Source organism: Microtus pennsylvanicus, chromosome X, assembly GCF_037038515.1.
Source record: "Microtus pennsylvanicus isolate mMicPen1 chromosome X, mMicPen1.hap1, whole genome shotgun sequence".
Lineage (NCBI taxonomy): Eukaryota > Metazoa > Chordata > Mammalia > Rodentia > Cricetidae > Microtus > Microtus pennsylvanicus.
The window spans coordinates 45045239-45067342 of record NC_134601.1 but is presented as its reverse complement, the minus strand read 5'-3'; the positions used below and the strand labels follow the sequence as shown (position 1 = coordinate 45067342).

The following is a 22104-nucleotide window of genomic DNA, read 5'->3' as shown; positions in this document are numbered from 1 at the left end:
CTGAGTGAAAAGCCCAATCACAAGGGTTATGTCTAATGTGTTTCCACTTCTATAATATGTTTTTGAAGCAGGATGCTAGACTGAAACTCACTATGTAGCCAAACAGGCTTTAAATGTGCAGCAATTTTTCTGTCTCACTCTCCCAATTTCTAGGAGAACAGGCATACGACACCCTGTCTGGCTATATAAGGACAGAATTAGAGACATGGAGAACAGATCAATGGTTGCCAGATGCTGAGGAGAATAGAAGAATGGGTGTGGCTAGAGAGAGTACAAGTGACTCTTGTGGAAATGATGGTTCCACAAATCTGCAAATGGTAACACTACGTCACACACACACACACAAAATGCCTGTACAAATGATAATACAAAAAGTTCTGTGGAATATACTGACATGAATTTTCAAATTGCAACATTATACTATAGCTACTCAAGTTGTTACCACTGGGGAAATCTGTGTGAAGGGTGAATTTCATCTCCTTGTACATTTCCTCATAACTTTCTGTTACTCTATAAATATTTCAGAATAAAATGATAATATAAATCACATAAACAAGAAAGAATAAATAAATGTTCTATGGCTAAAATAAGTTTTGGAAACGTGGAGTTTGTAAAAGTTAAAAGTTTCCTTTTCTCTTTTTCTTTCTGAGATTATAATACAAACACATCATTTCCCCTCCCTTTTCCTTTTTCTAAACCCTTCCATACGCTCCTCCTAGTCCTCTTTCAAATTCATGGCCTCTTGTTCATTGTTATTACATGCATATATGTATATGCATAGATTCCTAATTCCTAATTATAACTTGATCTGTGTTTGCAAGGCTGACCTTTGGTACTTGACAGCCAATTGTACACCTTTCCCATTCTCAGCTTTTCTTGGTTGCCTGTGGTTCTTCATGTATGGTTGAGGCCTTGTATGGGCTTTTCCCTGTCCACTTGGTCATGTCTGTTGTTTTCTTTGTTCAGCTCATGGTTGGATAATCGTGTTAGTGGAACTTTATGGTTGTAGCTTCTGGCATTCCTAGGAGACAGAGTCTCACAGCAAACTCCCTGATTCTCTGGCTCTTACAATCTTGCTGCTCCCTCTTTTCCAATGATCCATGAGACTTAGTTGTAAGAGTATTTTGTAGATGTATCCACTGGGACTAGGCTCCACAACTCTGCATTTTGGTTGGTTGTGGTTTGCTAAAACAAATTTCTTTATTACAAAGCTTTCTGGAACCTTCCAACTCCCGATGCTCACCATGAACCACTAGGCAGGGATGTAAGACGCAGCTGTTCCCAAAGCTTCTTTGCCAACAGATGTCTCTCACTACATATCTTATGGGATTCAAGTTCTGGGAATTAGAGCTGTACTTGCCAATTCAGACTAAACATTATCTGAAAAGATTTTTGCATTAACCTTGCCACTACTATATTTTACTGCCAAGAAATCAATGCATTCAAACTATAAACAGATTTTATGAATGTATGGTAAGCATTAAACATATGATTCATTAATATAGAAACTCATCTATTATTAACTCTTTATGCTTTGCTGTATTTAAAGGTAAATAATGGATTAGTACCAAAGGATAAATAATGCTTACACAAATTATTCCTTTTCTGTATAAGAAGTAATGCCTAGCAAAACACTCAAATCAATATATATGTGTGTGTGTGTGTGTGTGTGTGTGTGTGTGTGTGTGTGTGTGTGTGTATGTATACATATATATATTTCTGGCAATTAAGAGCAAACTCGAGAAAAATAAAAATGATCAAGTATAAGAATAGAAAACTCAGCAAACTTTTAAAGAATATTTAAGGGCTGATTTTTATTTTATATCTATGAGTATTTTCCTGCATGCATGTTTGTGCACCACATGTGTGTCTGGTACCTACAGAAGTCAGAAACGATAATCAAATTCCTTGGAACTGGATTTATAGAGAGTTATGAACCACCATTTGGGTTCTGAGAATCCAACTGCCCTGGAAGAACAGCCAGTGCTCTTATCCACTGCTCCATTTCTCCATCCCTAGTACAAGAATTGGTTTTTGTTTTTCTGTTTGTTTTTTTTAAGTTTCATATGTAGTTCAGTGGTAAAGCACTAGCCCAACCTGTCTTCCACAACATATATGCATGCACACACATATGCAAAAACAATTTGTTCTCTGAAAGCAAGACTCAAAGAAATGGGAAGTGCCATTTTCTACCATGTTCATAGTGTCCATGTGTCCCTGCCTTGTGCTTATTCAGGTGTAGTATGTATCCTTAGCTGCAGTAAGCTGTAAATGAGAACTCTCATTCACTGATGTCGAATGGCAATATTATTTGTTATAAATTATACCTTCTCCACAAAATTCATCTATTAAAGCCCTGACTGTCATATTTTGGGGATCCAAGATGTTCAATGTCATCTTCTGACTATATTTAGAGAGGGGTGATTTATGGCAATAATTAAAGTTAAGAAAGTCCAGAAAGGGAAGGGTACTAACCCTCCCATCACCTCACCATGTGCAAATGGTGGCCATCTATCCAACAGATTACCCTTGTTGGTACCTTAATCTTGGGTTCCAGTCTCCAGAACAAGAAAACAAAAAAGAAGTGTTGCCTACCCCAGCAAGTCTGTGGTATTTTGTTACAGCATTGAGCAGTGGACTACCTTTTGAGAAGATAAATTGGAAATAGCAAAGAAATGTTTTCAATATTTAAATATTTAACATCCTTTGCCTTAACAATTCTATTCTTAGACACTATAATGAACATAATAAACATAAAAATAATAAAGAGAAACATAAAACATATCAGGAAAAAATTTAGAACACTGAAAACAGGGAAATCCCGGAAACTAAATTTTTGGTACTTGGTAATGAAAGATATAGATATTAGAAGTAGCTAAAGAAATGCTAACAAGTAGTTAATACCCAATAGCTCTGAATGGAACATTAGTACTGAGATTTTCTTTTTGAAAAACTAAGAACAGTTTATTCTGTACAAGATACATTTGCAACAAATTTCAAATGAGCTTTTGCCACAGCAACTCATGTAGTTAAACTAATAACTTTTATTTTCTTCTTTATACATGTCTATATTTCCAAATTTTCTAAAATAAGCTTTATGTCTTGAGCAATTTATAAAGTTGGAAGAAATGGCAAGTGGTTTTTTTTTTAAAAAAAAAGGTTTTATCTTTCTAAGTAAGATCTAGAAAACTGCCATACAACAGAGGCAATGTTGAAATTATATATATTATCAGCTTTCCAAATATTTTCTGTTCTCTAATTCAAGCAACCAAAAAATAAAAGAAAGCCTGGCCAGAAAGATATTACACATTAACAAATTTTTGTTTTCCAATTAAAAACAATATTATATAACACCAGAATGTTCAAGTTTCATGGACATTCATAACTACCCAAGGTTAAATAAACTGATGACAAATAACACTGTAATAACAATCTAATGTTCATGGCTTACCAAAGTCATGGTGATATGTTTTTTTTTTGGTGATATGTTTAATATGCAGACCAAATACTCTTCATAGTTTTATTCAATAATATATACACATACAAATTAAACAGCATGTTATTCAATTTATCTATTATAGAAAGGGCTAAGTTGACCCTGATGAGATCTGATCCTTGGTTTCTAAGGAAACTACATAGATTCTTTATATAAAGCTGATTCTTGAATCATTAAGCTATACCCTCCAGCTATTATTATTCTCAATAAGTAATAGCTGCCTGTGACTGCAGATATCTTTAGATACATATTCATGGTTCATATGAATGATTCAGGGACAAATACTAATACTTTCAGACAGTCTTATATGTAGGAAATAGAATATCTCAAAATGATTCAAAATACACTACAATTATAAATTCTTACCTTTATTTCTTTGAACCTGTCACTAACTCCCCCAAACACAGAAAAACAAACTCTACAGAAAAGCATCAAAAAAAGGACAAGCTCTTTTGTTCTCTTCAATTTCTGTTTCTTGTCCTCCCATGTAGCTTCCTATTTTTCTGAGGTTCATGGTGTGTCAAACAATTTCTGTAATTCTGTAGTCCAATTGACTCTCTCATCAATTCCCCACTCTTGATTTAGGGATGATTTTAGAAGAATGAAAACTAACACAGGGGATTCAGAAAAAGAGATGCCAAAGCAATTAAGGGTGACAGAAGACAATAAAAAAATAACAAATTGGAAAACTGCTCCACTGTGTTGAAAGCTGTGGAAAATATTTTAAGTATTCTGTGTTCACACATGTGGGAAATTCAAAGGGACAAACAAACTTATCCAAGGAAGGACTTCTTAGCTGTCAGCATTCTAATGTGGATTGGAAGTCTTGGTGGCAAAATTCAGTGTCAGCATGCCCCAAATCTATTTCAGCACAAAACATTTTTCTGGTTCTGAAATAATATTTAGTAGAAGCCAACTTGGCAAATCATATGCAAGGTAACAGCAATGGTTAAGGCTAAGTTATATACAGCTCAAAAAAAAATCCTTAAAGGTTTCCATGTAATTTAACTGACAAAAGAATCTCCATACAATTTTTGAGAAGGTTAAGTGGGTGACACAATTAAATGTTCATTTTGTGCTCAGAAACTCCTTTATACAGATTGTCACTTCATAAAAATCTTAGACCCAAAATTAGAAAGGGGTTGACATTAAAAATTATTTAGGTTGATCATGAATCCCTAATAATAGATCCTTGCTAATGAGTCATGCAGCCCAGCCACCTATGTGGTTTCCTCCAATGTCAGAAGGCTCACTACCTTCTAAGCTCAGCTATTCCAACTCTGAATAACCTGAGCACCTTTCTTTGTGCAACACTGCCATTTGTTACCTTATGGAATGTAACAACTGGTTCCATATCCAAAGTGTGTAGTCAAAGAAAATAAGCCCATCTCCTAACAATTCTGTGTTTCAAGGCAGCTCCTGTGACTCAAGCAGAATCATCTGCAGAATCACGAATACTTCATGTTCAGAGTAAATATCCTCTCTTTTCTCCCATCCTTCACGTAAAACATTTCTTGGAAGACCGTGTAACACACAAATCTACTTGTTAATGCTGACTGTCAACTTGATTGAGACATATGCAGAATAGTAAAGCAGAGCCCTCAGTCAGCCTGTGAGGGTGCTTCCAGAGAGGATTGAACAGGAAAGCCTGGAATGAATGTGCACAAAGCTATTCCATAAGCTGGGGGTCCCAATGGAATGGCAGCAAGAGAGAGAGAAAGTCCACTGATTATCTCTATCTCTGCTTCCTGGCCATAAATAAACAAAGACACTCTGCTCCACCACACACACATATAGCTTCCTACATTGATGGGCTGAAACCTCAGGAACCCTGCACATTAATATCTCTTTCCTCCCTTGTTTTTCTAATGCATTTGTCATCACAATGAAAAGTATAACCGAGAAAACTAGAGCAGTGATGTGGGAGTCCCCTCTGTGTGTTGCTTGTATTGGTTAATGAAAAAAGAAACTGCCTTGGCCTTATAGGGCAGCACATAGGTAGGCAGAGAAGACAGAAATGAATTCTGAGAGGAAGAAAGCAGAGTCAGAGAGACACCATGGATCCGCTGGAGACAGACGGTGGGAATTTTACCTGGTAAGCCACTGCCACGTGGCAGTATACAGATTAATAGAAATGGGTTAAATTAAAATGTAAGAATGAGCCAATAAGAAGCTAGAGCTGATGGGCCAAGCAGTAATTTAATTAATACAGTTTCTGTGTGGTTATTTTGGGGCTAAGCTAACCAGGCGGCCGGGACAAACAAGCAGTTCCCTGCAACAGTGCTGCAAAAATGTAGTTGTTCTGTGACTACCTGATGATGTGACTCAGATGCCTTTGGAAACAGCTTGTTCAGAGGTTTTGAAAAAGTTAAAAGTTGGATAGAAAAGAATGCTATAAGGAGAAATTAATGAATGATTCTTGTGGGAACCCCAAGATCAGAATGTCAATAATTGTAAAAAGAATAAAGATTGTGCTCATGGAATTGCAGATGAGAATGAGAACTCTATTAAAACTTGGACTAGAGGTCATGTGTTTTTCCATGGCAAATACCTTAATACACTTTGTTCTTTCCATAAAACTTTCAGTAAAGGTTAATTCGTGGATTAATTTATCTGTGGAGAAAATTTCAAAGCAGCATAAAATTCAAACATTATAACCTGGCTGTTTCTGCCTGTGTTTTGCAAAACTTACACTGAGAATTGTGACCAAAAAGGAGAAGAGTGCTATCCTGGTGGGTTTTTTCAATTCAACATAAACTGTAGTTATCTGGGAAGAGGAACCTCAATTAAGGAAATAACTTCATCAGATTGCCAGTAGGCAAGTATGTAATACATTAATGACTGCTGGGAAAAGGCCCAGCATGCTATAAGCAATGCCCTGGGAAGGTGGTTCTGGGTTACATAATAAGGCAGGCTGAGCAACCCGTGAAGAGCAAGCCATTACACAGTGTTGCTCCATAATCTGAGCTTCAGTTCCTGCCTCCAGGTTCATGCTTTGAGTTTCTGCCTTGGCATCCCTCAATGGGCTGTGAATCAGGATATGTAAGCCAAAGAAAGAAACCCTTTCCTCCCCAAGTTGCTTTTGGTCACAGGGTTTTGTCACAGCAATAGAAAATTAACTAGAATAGGTGGCAAATATTTTGAATTTTGCAAATGATATAGTCTCTATCACACTATTAACCTCTTCCACTGTAGCATCCACTGAAAATCTGTAACTGAGCATAAACTTATGTTCAAATAAAACCCTAGTTACAAATACTAACCCTAGAATTGTATAGTTTTCACATGTCAAAATATTCTACCTTGAATTTCTTTATAAAAATATGAAATAATTCTTAGTCTATATGCCATATGAAACTAGAATGGGATGCAGTTTGACTGTTATGGTTGAAAGTCAAAAGTGAATGAATAAGGGATAGGAAAGTAAAATAAAGCAAACAAGTACACTGTACATGCGTGTCTCTGAATTTGTGGATGAAACTTGTTTTAGTCATTTCTCTCTGCCTGTATTTCTTCCCCATATGCTCTTCTTTTCTTCTGCCCTCCTACTTCTAGAAGTTTTCTTTCCATTTTCAGGTCACATGTAATGCCATACACAAGAAAAAGCTTGCCAGAACATTTTAGTAGTTATCAGTGTTGACAGTGTATTATTAATCTTTCTTATATTTAATTAAGAATGTAATGTCCTAAAATATCACTGTTAGCTGTCAACATGCAATTAAGAACTAACATACAATATAAAATCATAAGCAACAAAGCATCACTGTGGTTATAGAACAACCAGAAATTTTCTATTTCCCTCTTATTCCTCTAATACATCTAAAAAGAAACATCCTCTCCAACTAGATTGAATATTTAGAAAAAAAGCATTCTGTGTGGAACCAATAACCTAATTATCATTTACTAGCCAATGTGATAACCATATAAAGTGGGAAGCAAGTTCATAAAAAAGCTATAGCAATATTTTCTAGGAAGTAGTTTTTTCTCCTACAGTTCTAATGAGAAATGCCATTTTATTACCTTTAAATAAGGCACAATTTCATTAATAATAAAGTTGTGATTTGAAAACAAACTAATAACATGAAATTTTTATCACCCAGTATTCAGCAGTATGTGATTCTCTGAGATGCTATCGCCAAAACTCATTTAAACTACTACAAAAGACAGGGTAATTGTAATGACTAACTACTAATACTCAGCTTCAACCGTAATGTTCTTGGCCACGGGCAAAGCAACACACAGCTTCCTGAGCTGGCTAAAGAGAAAAACAATGCTCTCTGGCAATTGAAAGGTAAGAATTTTTTTCACTAAACTTAAGAACCAAAGTCATCTTATAGAGAAAACAACAAGCATTTGATCAGTGAATGTTTATTTCTGAGAATTCAATTTTCGTTTTTCTTCTTTAAGTACTTCAAAGGAAACTAAGAAGAATCAGGCATTACTGATGGAAGGCTAGGTACTTTCCCCATGTGTATTGTCCAATGAGCTGACTAGTGTGTTACTACCTTTGGAACACTCCCATTCTCCTCACATTGCTATGTCACTAAGAAATGAGCAGAGATGGCAAGAAAATTAATGAGCTAATGGTTGATGCAGGGACAGGTCAGCATCATGTAAGAGATACTGCACATAGATATTATCATTTCCTCTCATAGTAGTTTTTGGGTTTTGTTTTGTTTTGTTTTTGTTTTGTTTTGTTTTTGAATGAGCACACACTAAGGCCCTATTCTAAGATCCCCAGCCCCAGGACGAGAGAGGTAAGGCAACTCAGATGCTCTGCACTTGAAAATCCGAGTTCAGCATATGCTTCCTACTTGTCTATGAACTTCAATAGAGGCTGATTACTTACTTAAAGACCACACAATTTCTCCAGGAAAAATTCACAATCTTTTTAGCACAGAGAGATGGAACTGAATCGTATTTTCTCTTTTATACAGCCAGCAGTTTTAAATGGAGAAGAGCCTCAAACTCTTCAACCTTTAACTGAGGGCCTCCAAAGTGAGGCATATGTGGAAGTGGAGATTCGCTCCTTTAAGCAATTTGTGGGTGTTACTTAAGTCAGAAGTCATGAGTTCAGTACTTTGAGATTTGCGCATAAAATATAACCATTAAGGTGCTTACATTTTTTAAAGAAAGATTTCACGCTATTTGTTGATGTGTCTGGGAAAGAAGAACCTTTCAGTAAGCCAAGTTCAATCATTGCAAAGATTTTCATTTAAGCACAGCTATAGTCACAAAAATGAATCAGATTGCATCCTCTATTTGGAAGACAGGGTTTTTCAATGAAGCCAATGTTTTCTATTACAGAAACCACAGCTGCTTCTCTCGGGAGGGTAGGTTCTCTCCCTAGATTATGAAAATTATTCACTAAAAAGGAAGCTATTTTAGAAGGAAATGGAGGAAGATGATTTAGAAATACTAATAATCCATGTCTCGAGCTCCATAATTATTGATATTAACATAATCTAAAATGATTACATAAATATGTACTTATTTTAAATATACAACGTATACTCTAATTCAAGAAATATAAGTAAAATGTATCCACTAGCTAGAAGGAAAAAAATCAAATTTTAGCATAATAGAAAAGTTTAGCTAAAAAACGTAAATTAATATATTGGAGCATAAAATAAATGACTATATTTTTTAAAGGTTCTGTAAAAATTAGAAATTTTACTTTCTAAATGGTAATAGAACACATGGGTGTCTTCAGTTTTAATAGACAAAATACAGATTCCAATTCATGATTACTTATATATTTAATATGTGCCTTTTGGCAAATATGCTCTGAAGATTTAAATATCTACAGAAAGAAAGAGCACAGACATAAATGTTTCGAAAAAATAAATAAGAAGATGGAGGAAAAATAAGAATCTTTACACGGGAGTTCAGAGACATCTAGTGGTTGTTAATATACTGTAGTTTTTTCCTTGGTAATGGAGTTCGGCTATAGAGTTCTGCAATCATCTTAATGCAAACAGCTGACGTCTTTTCTTGCACTTTGGATCTCTTTCATCCCACTGCCTTAGTTTAATAACTACAGGAACTAGACCCAACATCAAGCTCCCAACCTTTTAAAAAATTAGTAAAATACCACTGAAATATCACAGAATTCAACAAATGTTTCATCACACAAAAGGGCACATATGCTCGAAAATGTGATTTCCTAGAAAATGCAGTTAAGCATTTTTCTTTTACAAACTATTAGTTCTGCTCTAAATTACATCTTTATATGCATGAAAACTTTTGGGGCTAGAAATCTAAATGCATGGCTTTGAAAGAAGTTGTCTACTAAATGTGGACATAGATACTCTGAGCAAGATGGCAAACCAACTCACTGCTGAATTCTGATGACAGTCAAAATGAAAGAGGATTTTAAAAGCAAGTCTACATTGTTCTTTAACAATCTACTTCAATGATCTGAAGAACCCTGTCAAGAAACTGTTCTGTCCCTACATCTAATTGCAGAACAATCTTTGTGTACACTGTGAAGAAGTGTCACTCTGCTTGGTTTAATAAGCTAAATAGTCAATAGCTAGGCAGGATTTCCCAGCAGAGAGGATGCTGGAAAGAAGGGAACACATGCAAGAAGACACAGTAAAAGCAGAAAAGCAAGAAGGACAGTAAGTAGATGCAGTATATGAGCCTTAGGGCAGCACACAGGTTAATAGAAATGGGTTAAATTATAAGAGCTAGCTAAAAAACAAGCCTAAGCTATTAAGCGAGCATTTATTATTAATAATAAGTCTCCATGTTGTGATTTGGGAGTTGGTGGTGGGACAACCTCAAAATTCGCCTGGTTAGTTTCAGAGGGAAAATGTACCACAAAGTGGTAATCCCTGGGAATCATAGCAAAAACCAGGTGACCAAACTGAGCATCACAAGCAGTGTTAACTAAGAAGTAAGTGAAGGAGAAGACAAGAAATGTATATTTTTTCAAAATTAAGCAACAAAAGAAATACATACCATGGCAGTTCTAGACTTGATGAACCAGTCAAATCTAAACTGGGGAGCATTCCGTACACACTGTCTTAATTCTTCATACACATTTTCTCTGTCAAAGCCCATTTTGTGTAACATACAGATCAAGAATCTGTCCTCTTCCTCAGTATAGTTCTTTCCTTTACTGGTTCCATACTGAATACGCAACTGATGAAATGGAGCCTTGTATCTTGCAATCTGTAAGATTCAACAAAATGGCACTTTTTAACTGGATTTCCATAACAAGTCAAAGCTAAACACTACAGCAAATAAAGTAAACTATGAATACACTGAAATAGGATACAGTACTTTGGCATCCAGTGCTTTCTTAATACTGATCCTTCGCTGAATTCTTGCTTCTCCACGTTCAATTTGAGCCATAATTTTCTCAATGTCCTGTAATTCATTGCAGCGTTCCCAAAACACAGCTGAAAAAGAAAGCTATTACTTTAAATTACTATCATTGAAGCAAATGAATCCAAGGAGTTAGAGGGTAAAGAATTAACAGGCAGGTATGGGGTCATCTGGGTGTATATAATATGATCAATTGTTAAATACTCTTAAGTTATCATTTTATCCAAATGTGATACAAAAGAAACCAAGTGCATAAAATGAAACAGAAGCGGGAAGCATAAGCATATAAATGTAAATATAGCCTTCTAATAAGCAAAATGACAATAAAGTAAATCCGTTACTAGATCATTCCCCTTTTTCCTATGAAGTGGTGATTTCTACAGAAATGTTGGCTATGTCTGTAATCATTCACTATTCTTATACTTACAGTCACTTAGAGTTTCTTTAAAGATGAGGGATTTTAACTGGACACATACAGAAGAATATTTAAATCACCAAGCCACCCAATCAAATTTTATATATGAGCCAAATAATCTGTTGCATTAATAAGTCACATCTTATGACTTCAGGGAAGGCCTAACGACTCTATCTACCTTCCCAAATTCTTCATTTTTGGAGCTTAACAAGAAAGGTATGTTAGCACGTCATGGTTTGTCTAAGCACTTATGTTCATTTATGCATTTCTCTACTTATTCAACACCCACACACGGGCATGTGCTCAAACACACAAGTAAGTGTGCATGCATGAGCACGGGTGCATACACACACACACACACACACATGCACACAACGTCTTATGTTAAGATACAGTTTATTCCTGAATATCCAATTGTGCTCAATTCTTCTCCTACCAGTCAAATAAGCCCACTCAAATCTCCCCACCCTCCGACGTAGCCTCCAATCTGATGCATGACAATTCTGAAGAAAGTTCTCCAGAAAGGCTGATAGTATATAGAGAGCCAGGGTAGAGGCACTTGCCTGGGCTTAAAGGCCCTGAGCTTGCTCCATAGAACTCCAGAAAAGAAAAAAGAAAATTCTTGAGACAACCTCACTGTACATGTCTTTGACACTCATTTCACGGTAGTTGGTTTAGTGACAAATTTAAAGGAACATCTGACAAAGAGTATTTTTTTCATTGTCATTTTTGTTTTCATGGTGAAAAGAATAAGACCTAGGACCTTCTACAGTTGAACTAAAACCCCAGCTCAGTGTATTTTTTCTTTCCTTTTCCTTCCTTTTTCTCTTTCTTTCTCTCTTTCCTCCCTTCTTTATCTCAGTGTAGTGAGCAAAACCTAGAGCCGTAGCCACGCTACCTTAGTCCTTATATTTTTGAAACATGTTCTCACTACACCCAGGCTGGCCTCAAACAAGCAAACTAGGCTACCCTCAACCTCATGATTCTCCCACCTCAGACTGAAGGCTGGGGCTGCAGGCATGGATCACCAATGCCTGGCTACCTGATGCCTTTTAGAAACACTGTTGTAACCTGCAGCTTGTCTCAGACCAATGCTGGGCCCCTTTGTATGCTTGCTCTTTACCGTCTTTTCATTCGGCTTTCACGAAAATATTTCTCTCCCATCTATTGTCCCCCAAATGCCCTTGAGCTAGGTTTTCAACCCTAAGACAAATAGTAGTGTCATGCTAGTGTTCAAAGAAAAGGAAGTTCAGGAGTCCGATGTTATATGAAATAAAGTCCAGACACAACTAACTTCGGAATTTCCTTTTAGACTTCTAGAAGTAAAAAACAGAGTGAGTGTTCTCTAATTACAATGAATTTTCTTCAAGCACTAACAAGGACTCTAGATAGATGAAAAGCTACACCTACTAATGATCACACTTGGATTTATTTATGTGTTTTGTCATCTTTTTTCCTAATAAACACAGTATTTCGGTAGTTATCTCAAATAACTAGGGGGGGAGTGGGGCAAAGAAACCATACTGCATTTTAACACTGGTTTTTTTTTTTATGGAAAATGCTCTTGATTCTAAATACTTGATATTCAGACTAAACTTGAAAGTTCAGCCTATGTGAAATTCAGCCACACATAGACAACAGATAGATTAAGGGATTTTAATAAGCTTTCTTTTTTGAAGCCTGCGTTTAGATATGATCTGACATAGGAATTAATATTAACGCCACACGCTTCTGTGCAGCTATTCTGATTCTGATTGAGGCTAAAGACACAGCTGAGTAGGAGAGGGAAATGATTCAAGGACTGCTGAACAGATTTAACCAAGAAATCTTTTTAGATCTATTCTAAATTGCCTTAAGTTAATAGGGCCCGCCACTACCTGATTGAATTCCTTGAGGGCAGTTGAGTCTCTAAATGGGCCTGATAAGAACTCTCAACTTCAAGGATGACCTACAATGAGTATTTCAAACCGCTCACCAGAAGCTTTAGAACTAGACCTTAAAAAGACCAAACCAGAGAAGTGAGAGAATAAAAAGCTCATGCCGAGTTTTTCGCTTTGGTTTATGCAGAGCTTCACTCAGCTTCCTTAGTTGCCTCCCAGAGACAGCAGTGTACAAATGCAGACATATCGTACATCCTTACTTCCGTCTCATTGACAACAGCAGCGTCTCTGAACAAAGACACAACTAAATTAACAACAAAGAAAAGGGCTGGAGAGATGGCTCCGTGGTTAAGAGCACTTGCTGCTCTTCTAGAGGGCCTAAGTTTGGTTCTCAGCACCCACATCAGCTCACAACCACCTTGAACTCCAGCTCCAGGGCATCTGATGTATTTCTGTTCATCATAGGAACCTGCACATCCATAGCATACATCCACAGGGACACACACACATACACTTAAAAATAAATCTTATTTCAAAGAAATGCATACATTTAAAATAAAGTATCATGTTTGAAATGACATACAAACCTGAATACTCCATGACCTCCTCAGGGGATTTGCCCTCTACCTCGCGAGCTATATTATCAATGTCATCTCTCCCATACTTCTCATTCGCTTTAATAAACTGGTTAAAATCCCGCTTAGTCCAGTTTGTGAAACCCTATGGATAAAAAGTTAGGCATCATCAATAGATGATAAATTAATCAATTCAGTTATTAACCTACTTATGTTATATCACTATCTGTACAGTGATGCAAGCAAAGCAGTTTAAAACACTTAGCATGAACCCCTTTATAAAGTTTTTTCTGTAATGTGAACTCAAAAGCTGAGTTTGGAATGTTACGAAATTACTGCTCTTCTGTTTTCAAGGAGGTGTACTTTTCAAGTATTTTAAGTTGATTTATAATCCTAAGACATTGCATAGTCTTAATTCCATATTTTCCAGATGCCTACAACATTAAAATACAATTCTGATATAAATTCTAATGTAAATTCTTAAGTTCTAATGTTTCGGTGTCTCAGTGACTTTTTCCCATGGGTCTGTTCCCATGTAAATTGGGGGGGGGGGTTTGCATGTATTGCATTGAAAGAACACTGAAAGAAAATCCAGAAAGAATCTGGTAAAAAATTTTCCTAGTCTTTTAGATTGATCCAAACTACAGTGGATAAGTAGTATTCTAGTCAAAATTGTATTCAAAAGGACTAGCAAAGCCGGGCGGTGGTGGCTCACGCCTTTAATTCCAGCACTCAGGAGTCAGAGGCAGGCAGATCTCTGTGAGTTCAACGCCAGCCTCGTCTACAAGAGCTAGTTCCAGGACAGGAACCAAAAAAAAAAAAGGACCAGCAAGATGGAAGAGCAGTTGAAACTGCCACCACACAAGCATGGTAACCTGAGCTCCATCCCTGTATCCCACTGTGGAAGCAGAGAACTGATTCTCAAAAGTTGCCCTATGTCCTCTGCATACAGACCTCAACATACACATGCCTCTCTCCAAAATAATAAAGTGACTTTTAAAAGATTATATTTATAAATAAAATTTCTATCAGCAGAATATTACTTAGCTATCTGTTTTTACTAAAATTTGTAAGAACCAGAGTTTTACGTCATTTCACAATTATTATTCCATCAATGGTAATGTAGCTCAGCTGGCAGAGACCTAGCCTAGCATGGATAAAGTCCTAAGTTCAAGTCCCAGCAGCATATAAACCAAACATGGTGGCATATGCCTGTAATTCCGATGCTCAGAAGAGGATCAGAAGTTCAAGGTCATCCTTTCAACTACAGAGTGAAGTCAAGGCCATCATGGGAAACATAAAACACTGAAAAAACAAGCATCAAATTTGTAACATCAGAAAAAAAGATGGCTTAAATTCAACTCCTAGGGACAAAAAACTTGATTATGTCTCTAATTATAAAGTCAATTATCTCTATCGAGATTACATATTCACATTATACTGTATATTCAGAATATATTCTAAGCAATGTAGTATTCAAAGGGCACAACTTTATTTTTGTGCTCAGGAAATAAGTTCTGAAATTAAAAGAAAAGAAAACATGAATATTTAAATGCTTTATTCTGTGGTACTTCTCAAAACTCTGCCAACTGCAATTATCCTTTCAGGCTAAACTTGGTGACTTCCAGGCATTTGTTCAAAAACTTTGAAAGTATTTTGTGAAAATTCATTCAGCAAAATTATATGCTATTAAAAGGAAAAGGACTGCATCCATATATAAATATAAAACTCTTATTTTACTTTTATTAACACATATTCCCGGGACACAGTGTGATGTTGTAAAGCACATTCCACAACTGGCATATACGTTACCTCAAGCAGCAACCCTTCTTTTGTGTGGGAAATATTCCAAACTATCAGTTACCAATTACACTCGAGAACTGTCTGCTACCGAACCGTGCGCATTGTTCCAAAAAGTGTTGAAGAAATAGATTTAGTTGGCTAAGGCAGTGCCACAACTTTACATTTTGTTTATTTTGCCAAAACTCATTTCAGAAGTGTGATATGAAATTTATTAAACCAACAACGACTTGAAAGCTCTAAGGTGGGAGCCTTCCCTATTTAATGTAGAGCCATTAATTACACAATGATCACATTAAAATGCTTCAGGCATTTCTCATCATTGTATTCAAGTTCTCTCCTGAGAACTCTTGACTTCTTTCAAAAGGAATTTTTCATAAACAAAAAAAATGGTGTACAGTTCAGAGATTAAGTCAATCAAAGAAATTAATTTTCAGGTATATATTAGAAATTATTATTTATCAAAATTCAAATATGGACTCACTGACCTTATTATAATGGGGAAAACATGTCTTAATTTTAATAATTTTATTTCCCATGCATATGTTACCCCAGTATTTCCAGAAGAGCATGTTCTACTAAGGAAATTTTCTAAAACCTGAAGAGATGTGGTCAAAATATTTGTTTATGGGTATATCAGATCAAGACAACTGGACCTACACAGTAAAAAGCAGGTATTATTTATGCTTTTTCTATTTGCTGATTAGAAGAAGTTCAGTCACTTAAAATAATTTACTTGTGTAAGAAGTTTGTCCTTCTCTTCAGTCTCTTGTGGTGTAAGAGGTTCAGCTCCATCGATTTTTTTTTGCTCTTCTCTTTGAGCGACAGCTGGATTAGGGCTCTCAGGATTCCTTGGAACCTAAGATCAAAAGAGAAATGATGAACAAACTGATAAGAAAATAATAATGAAGACCAGTGTACATACATATATCAATCTGGGGAGTCCTTTCAACCGTCAACAGTGGAAACTCAGAAGCAGATGGCACACAGGCCTCTCTGCATTTCTACCAGTATGGTATTACCCTAATGAAAACCATTCTCCTACTGTATGGTATAATATTTTAGGACTACAGTCCATTGGTAAATAGATGCCACATTGTATTCTAAGTCTCATTATGCCATAGAACGAAATAAGTCCTTATAATATGGCATTATGTAGAATAAGCACACAATTTGGCATTTAAAAAGTCTAAAGCCCCCTGTTAGTATACAGCAGGGTACGCAAAAATGCACCTAAAGACAATAGCCAATGTTCTGGTCATCTTAAGGTGTGAAAACAATAAAGTGCCTTTATTCACTGCTATAGGCTGTAACCGCAGAGTATTTGATATAAAATGGGTAATCTAGAAGACTGGCAAGATAAAGAAAGATAGAAAGAAATAGAGAAGTTAAGTGTATGTACAGGGAGTGTATAGTATAGTACACAAACAGCTATGATGGAATCATCATTCGTGGGAGAAAACGTGTACACTGGCAGTGGCCAGCAGAAATAACAACGGTACAGGACTGTAAAAGCACTGACAACTGAGAAGAAAACATGAACTGGCACCACTGGAAACAGAAGACCCTCAGATCTTCCACAGATCTATGAGGAAGCCAGCAGTCGTGTACATCTCGAAATGGTAGCTCAGAAGGTTCCAGGGTATCATGGTGTGCACACAGTCCACTGTGGTTCAGCAGCATTAGACGGCATTCTTTGTAGGGAAAGACAAATCTGGGTTCCAGCCTTGAAGTCTTCTAGCACCACTACAAAAATCTGAAGCCATGCCACAGCTCAGTGATTTAAGAGAGCAGGTACAGAACATATGGAATGTGTTTTATAGCGTTCCACTAAACGTGAAAAAAAGAGGCTTGGCTGTAAGTCTTCCACTGTTTGGAATGCACACATAATATAAATGACTCATTCCCTAGAAATGTCAAATAGAAATACCACAATAAAATTATAACATTTATTAGAGGATATTTTTCTCATTGTTATACCTATTTCCAGACATGGTGGTACACATCTTTATTTCTAGCACTCGGGAGGCAGAGGCAGGTGGACCTTTGTGAGTTCAAGGCCAGCCTGGTCTACAAAGAGAGTTCCAGAAAGTGAGGGCTGTTACACACAGGAACCCTTTCTATTCTCGGAAAAAAAAAATGCATCGTTATAACTTAAAGGTGAGCATTTTAAAAGTATTGTATCCAATAGTTCTTCAGATAAAAACTTCCCAAATATATATTTAAAAAGAAATGTTGTATATTAAAAAGCAGATTCATTTGTAACCATCAGTATCAGATAACCAAATCAGAATATACTGAGTAAGTGTCCATTGTACTCTTAGTGCTAAAGTAAGTATGGACTGGTTACTGGACACAGTCCTTGCCCATAGAAATTCCCAAACCAGTTCTCTGATCTTGACCTTTATTTAAGCATCCTAGTTTCACCAGGTATGATGGCACACAACTGTGATCTTAGCACTTGGAGGCCAAAGTAGAAGGGTTTCAATTTTGAGGCCAGCTTGGGTCGGCCTTGTAAGTCCAAGGAGAGCTGCGTTACACGACAAGAGCATCTCATAAAACAAGAAAGGAAAGACTGTGTTAGTACACATCCTCTTATCTTACCAGCTGGGAGGCTGAGGCAGGAGAATGGCTCACGAATAAGACAGACAGACAGGCAGACAGACAGAGGAGAGACAGAAGCAGGGAAGGGGAGAGTAAAAGAGAGAGGCAGTTGCAGGAAGGGAAGAGAAGAGAAAAGCAGAGTAGGCGGTGGCATAAAAAGAGGAAAGGAGATGAAATGAAAGACTGGGCAGTGATTAAAACCTATAAATAAATAAAGTTCTGAGGCAATGGGAGGCAATGACTTTTCTAAACTGGAGCAGTATAAGCAAAGGCATGAGGGCAGAAATGCATTGGGATACACAGGAGTTATATTAGGTACGGGGTATGCCGAGCAGGAGAACACTTACCTAGAATGCATAAAAGCTTGGGTTCTATCGCAAGCACTGGGGGAAAAAAACTGTTAGGACTAATATTGAGAAAAGGACCAAAAATCAAAACCAGATAGCCAGATTCAGAGGGACCCAAACTTCATAGAAGACTTCAGATCAAGGAAATAAAGTACCAAAATGCAGCATTTTCAATGTAATCCTTCCAGGAGATGGAGTAAAGTAAAGCAGCTACCAGAGGCAGGAGAGTTTCTGAGCCACCATAACTTGGAAATGAAGTGTGGTGACAAAAGAAATAGAAAAGCACAAACTAAGACTGAAATGGAGGGGCTGGTGGGATGGTAGTCTCATTCAAAATGGCTCAGGAGATAAAGGCACTTGCCAAAGGGCCTGCCTTCCAACTGGATTCAATCCCTGTAACTCAGATGGGGAAGAAAAGAACTGATTACAGCAAGCTGTTCTGAGCTCCATAGGCACACTATAGTGTTCTCTCTCTCTCTCTCTCTCTCTCTCTCTCTCTCTCTCTCTCTCTCTCTCCCCCTTCTCCCTCTTCTTCAAGATAAAGAAATGAATAAAATGAATTAAAAAGGAGCTAGATTCCACGAGACAGTGAAAAACTTCTATTGCTTAGGAGTACAGCGAGATTTCCTAGAAATATGGATTGCAAAATTAAACGTGGCAGCACAAGAACATGAGAGCAGTCGCCTGAAATCAGCTCCCCATAGTTTAACAGGCAGCCCAAAATGACATATTACCAAAGCTCACAAAGTGTATGGAACTTGGTCTATTTGTCAAATGTTTACGTTTGTCCCTAAAGAAATCTTTTTTTGGAGACAGCTGTTGGAATGTCCTAAAGTTTTCTTCAGCTTCAAATATGACAAAGCTCTTTCGCTCATGCTCCTACATCAACCACAACTTCCAGGTAACCTGGACCTTTTATTCTGCAGTTAAAATTTCAACTGTCACCCTCTTCCAATGAGAAGACTTTGGTGAACAAGTAAGTATATTAAATATCAGCTCTTTTCATTTGAAAGAGTAATAACATCTCTGAAGATGTCTCACAGCAAGGTCAAAGCTTCCAGAAGGAAGAATTGACTCTGCCGGCCACAAAGTGGTTACAGAAAAGCAAATAAATGCTTTTCCCAGCCCCAAGTGTAACAAAACCTTTTCACTAAAAATCCTACCACCTACACTTCTGCTGTCGTCTTGGTGTACTGAATATGGAAGGAAAGACAACTAGAAAATGAAAAGGCTAATAGCTAATAATAAGCAGGCTCTCACAAACATGCATCACCAACTGTTTCCGAACTAGTGAGCTGATACCAGGCATGATAGTGCATACCTTTAATCCCAGGACTCAAGAGCAAAGGCAGACAGAGCTCTGTGAGTTTGAGGCTAGGGTGATTTACACAGAGAATTCCAGACCAGCTAGCATAGCACAGTGCAACCCTGTCTCAAAACAAAAACACAAACTAGTGAATCCCTTACTAGCCCTCTCCTCAATTACTGTAGACTAAGACTTTGGAGACTCAAAATAGATAAATCATATCCATTAGCTACAGTGTGCTCAGCTATAGACAATACCCATTTCCTCTTAGCCCATAATCTAACCTGCAGTGGCCAAGGGGAACTATGAATGAAGTACAATATGAAACTATAAACTTATTTAAAACACAGATTCTTTGTTATGTTTTAGAACTCAATGGGTCTTGAGAGTGAACTTTGTAGATGGCAGTCATGCGGCAATGTCAAAATATTGGACACCCTTGAATGATTATTAATTAAAATAGAAAAAAAAAGGGAAGCAGTTGCATTTTTTGAGAACCCGTGTGTAGAAAACCTGAGGTAACCCAGACCCAGAAAGGTAAACATGTTATACTCACTCATAAGTGGATATTAGACATAAAGCAAAGGATAACCAGCCTACAGTCTACAGCCCCAGAGAGACTAGGTAACAGGGAGAACACTAACAAAGACATACATGGATCCCCCTGGAAAGGGGAATTAGACAAGATCTCCTAAGGAAATTGAGAGTAGGGAGGGGGAGGAGGGCAGAAGAGGAGATGGAGGAGGGCAGAAGGGGAGGGGGAGTGGAGAAGGGGAGGGAGGAAGAGAACATGAGAGACTGGGGTGGTCGAGATAGGGAAAGACAGAGAGGGAGAGCAAGAAATGAGGTATCTTGATTGAGGGAGCCATTATGAGCCTAGCAAGAAACCTGGAACTAGGGAAACTCTCAGGAATCCACAACAATGACCCCAGCTAAGACCCTAAGCAATAGTGGAGAGGGTACCTGAACCGGCCTTCCCTGTAATCAGATTGGTGACTACCTTAATTGTCATCATAGAGCCTTCATCCAACAACTGATGGAAGCAGATGCAGAGATTCACAGTGGAGCACTGGGCTGAACTCCCAAAGTCCAGTTAAAGATAGGAGGAGTGATAATATGAGCAAAGTGATCATGACCATAATGATGACACCCACAGAAACAGCTGACCTGAGTTAGTGAGAGCTCACTGACTCTGGACTGATAGTTGAGGAATCTGTATAAGACCAAACTAGGCCCTCTGAATATGGGTGACAATTGTGTGACTTGGGCAGTCTGTGGGGCCACTGGCAGTGGGACTAGAATTTATCCCTAGTGCTTGAACTGGCATTTTGGGGCCCATTCTTTTTGAAGGGATACATTGCTCAAACTAGATATAGCGGGTGAGGCTTAGTTCTGCCTCAAAGTGATGTGTCAGACTTTGTTGACTTCCCATGGGAAGCCTTACCCTCTCTGAGGAGTGGAAAGAGGAAAGTGTAGGGAGAAGGTGGAGGGAGTGGGAGGAAGGGAGAAAGTGGGTACTGGGATAGATACGTAAAATGAGAAAAGTCTTTCTAAAAAAATAAATTTAATAAAATATATACAGCAAGTATTCTCAGTTTAAATACAAGAAAAAAGAAAGAAAGCAAGCAAGGGCAGGCTCCCACTCTCTCATGTAGTGGTGGAAGATTGGATTGCTGCTTTCATTCAACCCAGGGCAGAACAGAAAACCATGGCAGCTCTCTACTTTGTTGTTATTCGTGAGTGTTTCCTAACAAATCTTTGCTATCCTTTTATTTGGGCTCTTGAGGATTCACATACTTCCACCTACACAATATCCTAGGTATTTCTTGAGAAGATGTGCCATATAAAGCTATGGTTTTTGTTTATTTGGTTGGGTTTTCGACACAGGGTTTCTCTGTAGCTTTGGTGCCTGTACTGGAACTCACTCTGTAAACCAGGCTGACCTCAAACTCACAGAGATCCGCCTGCCTCTGCCACCCAAGTGCTGGGGTTAAAGGCATGCGCCACCACTGCCAGCCAAAAATCTTGGGTTTTTTTTTGGGGGGGGGGGGCGAGACAGGGTTTCTGACTGACTGTCCTGGAACTCACTGTGTAGACCAGGCTGGCCTCAAGTTCATGGAGATCTACTTGCCTCTGCCTCTTTAGTGTAGGGATTAAAGGCGTGTGCCACCACCGTCAAGCCTTTTTTAAAAATGTATTTATTGTGTATTCAGTGTTCTATCTGCATTTTGCCTTGCACACCAGAAGAGGGCATCAGATCTCATCATAGATGGTTATGAGCCACCATGTGGTTTCTGGGAGTTAAACTCAGGACTTCTGGAAGAGCAACCAGTGTTCTTAACCTCT

General features: G+C 37.6%; 1 protein-coding gene across 3 annotated transcripts in view; it reads right to left on the bottom strand.

Moving 5' to 3' along the window:
* The window catches only part of Smarca1 (SNF2 related chromatin remodeling ATPase 1), an 80557-nt gene that overhangs the window by 1945 nt on the left and 56508 nt on the right, over positions 1-22104 (bottom strand). For all 3 annotated transcript variants that reach the window (XM_075957567.1, XM_075957566.1, XM_075957565.1), the window contains 4 exons: positions 16238-16360; positions 13714-13846; positions 10787-10905; positions 10463-10675 (listed from right to left, as the gene is read on the bottom strand). In XM_075957567.1, the coding sequence (XP_075813682.1) occupies positions 10463-10675; positions 10787-10905; positions 13714-13846; positions 16238-16360 (588 nt within the window). The remainder of the gene's footprint in view (positions 1-10462; positions 10676-10786; positions 10906-13713; positions 13847-16237; positions 16361-22104) is intronic.